The sequence below is a fragment of the Geospiza fortis genome, unplaced genomic scaffold (genome assembly GCF_000277835.1).
Source record: "Geospiza fortis unplaced genomic scaffold, GeoFor_1.0 scaffold240, whole genome shotgun sequence".
NCBI classification, from domain to species: domain Eukaryota; kingdom Metazoa; phylum Chordata; class Aves; order Passeriformes; family Thraupidae; genus Geospiza; species Geospiza fortis.
In genome coordinates, this window is record NW_005054379.1 from 729,441 (window position 1) to 737,001 (window position 7,561).

General features: G+C 45.6%; 1 protein-coding gene across 1 annotated transcript in view; it reads left to right on the forward strand.

The window, feature by feature from the left end:
- NCBP1 (nuclear cap binding protein subunit 1) overlaps positions 1 to 6,706 on the forward strand; it is a 28,919-nt gene extending 22,213 nt beyond the window's left edge. The window contains exons 20-22 of the mRNA XM_005425022.3: positions 2,655 to 2,798; positions 3,216 to 3,329; positions 4,224 to 6,706. Of these exons, the coding sequence (XP_005425079.1) occupies positions 2,655 to 2,798; positions 3,216 to 3,329; positions 4,224 to 4,337 (372 nt within the window). The 3' untranslated portion in view covers positions 4,338 to 6,706. The remainder of the gene's footprint in view (positions 1 to 2,654; positions 2,799 to 3,215; positions 3,330 to 4,223) is intronic.
- The last annotated feature ends 855 nt before the right edge of the window (positions 6,707 to 7,561 follow it).

The window sequence follows — 7,561 nt, forward strand, 5'->3', positions numbered from 1 at the left end:
TCTGCCTTTCCCTTGTAAGAGAGATGCTCCATCCCTCTGATCATCTTGGTCTCTCTCCTCTGGACCCACTCCAGTGAGCAGTTCCATGTCCTCCCTGTGCTGGGACCCCAGAGCTGGATGCAGGGTTCCAGGTGGGCTCTCACCAGAGCAGAGCAGAGGGGCAGAATCCCCTCCCTCCCCTGCTGCCCACACTGCTTTGGATGCAGCCCAGGACACGTTTGGCTCTCTGGGCTGGGAGTGCCCATGGCTGGGTCATGTCCAGCCTCTCATCCACCAGCACCCCCCAGTCCTTCTCACTGGGCTGCTCCCCATCTGCTCATCCCCAGCCTGTCCCCTGATACTGGGGGTTGTCCTTGCCCGGGTGCAGCACCTTGAACTTGGCCTTGTTAAACCTCATGGGATTCCTGTGGGCCCCTTCTTGAGCTTGTCCAGGTCCCTCTGGACAGCATCCTGTCCTTTAGGAATGTCAGCTGCACCACACAGCTTGGTGTCATCTGCAGACTTGATGAGGGTGCACTCGACCCCTTTGTCCGTGTCATTAATCAGGATAACACTGGTCCCAGTACAAACCCCTGGGCAACAAACCCCTGGACTGGTCACTAATGTCCCACTGACTAGGACTCAGATTTGTTGACCACTACCCTCTGGATGTCACCAATTTCCTACCATGTAACAGTTCACCCATCAAATCCATCTCTCTCTAATTTAGAGGGAAGGATGTTGTGGGGAACCATGTCAAAGTCCTGATAAATTACATCTGCTGCCCTTCCCTTGTCCACAAGTGGAGTCACTCCATCACAGAAGGCCTGCAGGCTGGTCAGGCAGGACTTGCCCTTGGTAAAGCCATGCTGACTGTCCCAGATCACCTCCCTGTCCTCCATGTGCCTTAGCACAGCTTCCAGCAGGATCTGTTCCATCATCTTCCCAGGCACAGAGGTGATGCTCACAGGTGAGTTGTTCCAGGGGTCCTCCTTTCTACCCTTTTTAAAGATGGGTACAATGTTTTCCCTTTTCCAGTCACCTGGGATTTCACCTGACAGCCACAACTTTTCAAATGTCATGGAGAGGGGTTTGGCAAGTACATCACCTGGTTGCCTCAGGACTCTAGGATGCATCTCCTTGGCTCCCGTAGACTTTTAAGTTCTTCAGGTGGCCATGAACCTGATTTTTACTTAGAGTGGGAGAGACTTTGCTCCCACAGTCCCCATCCTGCAGTTTGTCCACTCAAGGGGTGTGGGAAAAAGGGTTACCATTGAAGATGGCATGAAAAGAAGTTCTTTTGAAGAAGCTTGAGTTCCTCAACCTTCTTCTCATTTGTTGTTACCAGCATACCACCATTGTCTGTCAGGGTACACACCTTCTTTGACCTCCCTTTTCTGGCTGGCATACTTTCCTGTTACTCCTTGTGTCCCTTCCCAGGTTCAGTTCCAGCTTTGCCTTGGCCTTCCCCACCCCACCCCTACTATGCTCTTCCCAGGATACGTGTCCTTGTTGCCACTGCTTCTCCATTTCCCTATTTCCTTTTAGTTTGACCAGCAGTGCCGTGCTGAGCCATGTCAGTCTCCTGCCTTCCTTGTCTGATTCTTTGCTCCTGGGAATTGCAAGCTCTTGCTCTCTTGTGGAGATTTGCCAGCTCTGTTCCTCTCCTTTGTCCCTGAGGGTAGTCTCCCAGGCAATCTCATTGACTGTCTCTGAAGAGCTGTAAGTCTGCTTTCTAAAAATTCAGGGGCCTCTTTTAACCCCTTTCCCGACCCATATTCCTCAGGACTGTGAATTCCACCAAGGCATGATCACGGCCTCCCAGGCTTCCTCCTGGCTTGCCATTCCCCATTAGCCCCCATATGTTGGTGACCAACAGATCCAGGTGACACCTGCCCTGTTGTAGGGCTCTCTGCTTCCTGTGACAGGAATTTATCCTCCATGCATTCTAGGAATCTCAAGGATTGCCTACAGCTGCTTTTCCAGCCTGGGCAGGGTGGCTGAAGTCCCCCAGCAGCAGCAGCAGAGCCCGTGAGCAGGGTGCCTCCTGCAGCTGGAGCAGGAAGGCTCCGTCCGCGGGCTCTGCTTGGTCAGAGCTGGGCACAGACACCGACCAAAGGCTCCCTGTGCTGCCTGGGCTGGCATCATCGCCCACCAGCTTCACAGTTGCTCATGGCTGTTCTTCAGAGACTCTTCACACTCAACCCAACTCTTGATGGGCAATCCCCCTGTGTCTCTTTCTTCCCTCTGAACAGCCTGTGGCCATTGTTAGTCACACTCCAGTCATGGGATCCATCCCGCTGAGTTTCAGGAGTGACAACAAGGTCAAAACTGTCCAGCAGTACAGTGGCTTCCAACTCCTCCTCTTTGCTGCCCATGCTGCATGCCCTGGTGTAGGGGCACCTCAGCTGGGCTGTCAGCCGCAGCACCTTCCTGGAGGAAAATGCCTTAATTCTGATAAGTCTCTATGCTTGCTCTCGTTTCTCTGAAATCTTGGTAATTTTTTTTTCAGGACGTTCCCATATTAGCATTTTTCCTTCCAGATTTTTATCCAGAATTGTGTGCTGCTCTTCAGTAGTTCTGCAGACGTTTTCACATGTGGAACTGCAGGACATTAATGGTATCCACAGCTGCCAAATTGCTGGTTAAGTCCTGTGTGTTGTTGTCATTTACAGCGTGACAGTGATGATGACGATGACGATGATGACCGAAGCACCGATCGGGAAGATGGACCACTAGAAGAGCAGATAGAGCGCTTGCAGGAAAAAGTGGAGTCAGCCCAGAGTGAGCAGAAGAATCTCTTTCTTGTTATATTCCAGGTAATGATGGTCAAAGTCTTCTCAGTTTAGATTTCAAAGTTACCTGATTTATAAGCTTTCAGCATCACTACTATCTTGGGCATTTTCTTGGAATAAGAATATGGGAAGGGGTTGATGACTTTACCATGGGTTAGAGTCAATCCAGATCATACCTCTGCAAAGACTGGTTTGTTTGGAACAGGGTCTGATAAGTTTCAAGTGCTTGGGAGGAGAGGAATTCTGCTAGCACACAATTTCTTGAACAACCAGAAGGTAACTGGTTTATTTTCATACTAAATTCAGTATTTGCCAAGCAAAATAATTATTCTCACAGTGCTGTTCCAAGCTTCTGACACCCAGATCCTCTTACCTTAGGTTAGGATTCTTCTTTAGTTTGATGAGACTGATTAAGTTTGGGTTTTTTCTCCCCTACTACAGCGTTTCATTATGTTGTTAACGGAGCACTTAGTGCGCTGCGAGACTGGTGGAATTGATGTATTTACACCTTGGTACAAGAGCTGTATAGAGAGGTTGCAGCAGATCTTCCTGCAGGTAAGTTTCATTTCTCAGTTGGAAGGGTGTTGGCGGAGCCATGCTTCATTGGGAAAGCTCGGGTGACGGAGGGCTGAGGCTCCCCGAGAGCAGCAGTAGGTGGCAGCAGCACCTTTTCCCCAGGGGCTGCTGTGGGGCCAGGTCACAACTCTCTGGCTCTGGCCAAATCTCTGCCGCAGTCAGGTGGAGTGACTGATCCTGAGTGGAGAATTTCCTCACTGTAAGCGTACTGCAAAAATATTTCAAGATGTGGTTATGAATTTCATTGATTTACACTTAACTGTATGTTTTTAGTAAGGGCAAAGTTGTGAACAAGCAAGAATGCTAAAATAGACATGTTTTAAATAAGCGAATTAAAATATTGCAGGATTCCTTCTAGTGAGGTGCGTAAATATCTATGAAACATGTTTTTTTGATATTTGGCTCTGTATTAAATCAGTTAATAAGCACAGGTGGCTGGATGAAAGTGATTAGTTACAGGAGGTTATACCTGTGTGAGCACAAGATGTGATGAAGAATGGAAGCAGTGGTGTAATTGTCCCTTGGGATGAATCCTTTCCCTGTAGTAGATGTCTTCAGAGGAAAGGAAATACCATGATTCTCCCAAGATACCTGCAGTGGCATTGGATCCTGCACACAGCTCAGGATCCATGAGGGAGGAGTTACAGGGAGCATAAGGCAGGATTTCAGTACAGGCTTCATTCTTGCAGTCAGCAGTGCCTCTACATCGTGCTTTTCTTATCCATGGCTGCTATGTTGTGGAAATTAGATGTGCTAAACAATTCAGATAAGAACACTTGTGGTTCTTACATATCTTGACTTCTTTGCCTATTCCGATATAAATGTAAAAACAGTAAACATATGTGATTTGTTTTTGTTTTTTTTATCTGCCAGCACCACCAGATAATCCAGCAGTACATGGTGACACTAGAGAACCTCCTGTTTACAGCTGAACTGGACCATCACATTCTGGCTGTGTTTCAGCAGTTCTGTGCTCTGCAGGCCTGAGGGATCATCCGTGGACAGAGTCTTGTCTGTAGGACTTTAGTGAAATTTAATTTTTTTTAATGGCAAAACTTAAAATGGGGATGGAAGAATTTTTTTTACTAAAACTGGCTTTCATGTGCTCCTATATAAAACAAAAGAGTGTTCTAAAAAAACAAACTGTGTAAGCATTGTAAGCCTTAAAAGTTATGACTAATAGGGGATATTTGTGAAGTAAAGTATTAATTTTTTTTGTTGTCTTTTAATTTAGTTTAACTTTTCTCTTCATGATGGTAATCTTATTTCTCCCCTCTTGCCTATATAAAAATAAAAATCAGGCACACTCCTCCCCCCAAAAATATTTCTAACCTCGCAACAGAAAAAGCCAACCCCAAGCAATTGAATTTGTTACCTCTGCTTGTCCCTTAAATCAAATTAATTGCAGAAATGAGGAACAATTTGTAGTGTTTTGTGAGTATGAAAGGGGATGCACCTTCTCAGTGAGCAGTAGGATAAGTTCTCTAGTATATGACATAGGAAAACTGTCTTAATTTTGGGCATGTGAAACACATTTTCAAAGTAGCATAGAGCATACAAATTTGTTTTATTACCAAGCCAGATAGATTTTCACAGTTTAAAAAAACATATAGTACAATTGAAATATGTTTTATAAATGTATTGTCTAGTGTGTTATTACAGTATCTATAAACAGTCAGTAGAGAAACTTCATGGACCACTTCTGAAAAATGCAATTCTTTTTGCATTGTGGTCAAGAAATCATGAACTGCTCTTGGTAGCAGTCTTCTCTTTTAAATAGAGACAGTAAGCAAGAGTTGGTGTGGAACAAACTTCTGACTTCCATGCTGCAAGCCTTACCTAGGTATTGGGAGCTCCAGCCCCAGATGCACCAAACAGTGCTGAGCTTGTTTTTTTCTTTCAGCCTGTAGCTCATTGGACTGTCACATTTGTGCTGGGCTGGACCTGCAGGCCTGCAGGATGTCAAAAATCTTTCTATTAGTGACAGTGGATGAACCAAGTGCTCTCACCTCATCTGGCTTGCAACAACTGTTGCATCTGCTAGGCTTCCCTCGCTTTAAGCTTTAAACGTGACAGCAGCACGTTGCTCCCATATCTTGGGAGGTGTTTTAATGCCGAATTAAGTGATACACATTACAGGAGGCCTAGACTGAGAACACGGCTGAAAATAGAGCAGGCTTAGTTTTGAGTTAGGCCAGTAACATGAGGTACATAAGAGCCAAACCAGAGTGTTCTGTACCACATTGAGCAGCAGAGACACTGCCTTAGGTGCTCAGGTCTGTCAGCATGCAGGGGGCTTCCAAGCTGTTTATGGTCTCTTCATTTTGCAGGTGAATGTTTTAAAGAATTTCATACTCAGTGCTGTTTAGTTTTAGCTTAGGAAATTACGTGCGTTGAGTAATTTTGTTCCTGTACAAATTATTTTTTTTAGATATTATACTGAGAAATGCATTTCATCTGTACATTGACCAATGACCTCCTGAATAAGCAAGGAGGGTAAAAAATTGAACATTTTGCTTTGACCTTTCATCTGATTTTTGTGTGTGGCCTGTAGCAGCCCTATGTATCCTCATAGACGTAGATCTGTTACTTCTACTTTTTCTGCTTGCCCTTTCTGACTTGACTGATTCCCCCCCTGCCATTCTTTCAGGGTGTATTGTTATTTGTTGTAAATTTGCTTTATGCAAGGATTTTGTCAGTCATGCACGGACTTATGCTTCAGATCTTTCTCTGTTAATGTTCTTGAGTAATCAAATAGGATTTCATGTTGGGGTTTTTTTTTCATTTTTAGGAAATGTTTAATACTTTAAAGGTTTTAATTAGAGTTTAATAGTTTTTTCACTGGCTTGGGTCAGTGTCAGTTCTGATATTAACTAATGGTGAGGGTTCTGACTATAAATGTGACTTCTGTAAAACTGGTAATGCAGTTAGAACTTGCAAACCTGTAACTTTCTTTGAGCCTTGACAAATACTGATGCTGGGGATACAGTTGCAAATGCTTGAGTGTAATCCTGTGTTTTAAAACCAAATAGGAATGTCTTTCAAAACTGATTTAACTTCCAATCATGCCAAGATTTGAGCATGGGCTTTGATTGCATTTCTTGAGTCTGTTGGACACCTTCACCTTCTTTTGGGTCTAATGGTGTACACCTGACTTGACTAGGAAATTGGCTGGATCTATAGGAAAGGGTGAAACGCTTATGTAGTGATACCGGCAGCTAACTGGAGAAACTTGGAACTGCTGAAATATGAAGTGGTGGATAGTGTAAAGATGCTGTGGTGTGAAGAAAGAAATGTGGTGTGGTTGGAAAAAAATGCACACATAAAAATAAAAATAAATGAAGGTGAAGCAGGTTGCTGCTGAGAGTGTTTGTCCAATCTCTTTGGGGGACACTGAAGCAAAGTCGTTGTGCTGGTACCCTGACTTAACACACAAGCCTTCACCTCCTTGCACTACAGCTGGTCTAACACACTGCCCCTCCCGCAGCCATGTGAGGCAAGCATATGTGCTGCTAGGGGCAAGGAGGTGCTGGTGTAAAATGCTCCCTCTCCATTGCCACCTCTTGTCCTCTGGGAAGGGGAAGTGCTGCTGCAGGAGGTCAGGAGGGTGTGGGCTGGGGCAGATGCTGCAGTAGTCAGTGACCACCCCCATCTGCCCCAAGGAGGAGTTTAAAAGCCCAAGACAGCACTGTGAAACCATGACAAGGAGGACTACCTCCAAAAGCCCTGCTGAGACCTGCTCCCTCCTCTAGCCAAATCCCCATGCCACCTCCTTAGGTCTTGCAAGGCCTTAAAGCCTTCTCTGCTTGGTGGGCAGGCAGGTTACTGCATAGCTGCAGAGGAGAATGTTGAAAAAGTGAAAACCTATTATTGGAAGAATCATGTGCCCTTCCCAGGCATCTTGTCTCCTCTAACAAAACCGCAGAGTCAATTAGGTTGGACAAGACCTCTGAGGTCATCAAATCCAGCCTATGACTGAATATCACCAGGTCAACTAGACCATGGCACAGCCGTGTCCAGTCTTTCCTTGAACACTTCCAGGCATGGTGACTCCACTACCTCCCTGGGAAGTCCATTCCAATGTCCACTCACCCCTTCTGTAAAGAAATCTTCCTGATGTCTGACCTAAACCTCCCCTGGTGCAGCTTGAGGCACCATGTCCTATTGTCCTGTCACTGGTTGCCTGGGAGAAGAGACTGATCCCCACCTGA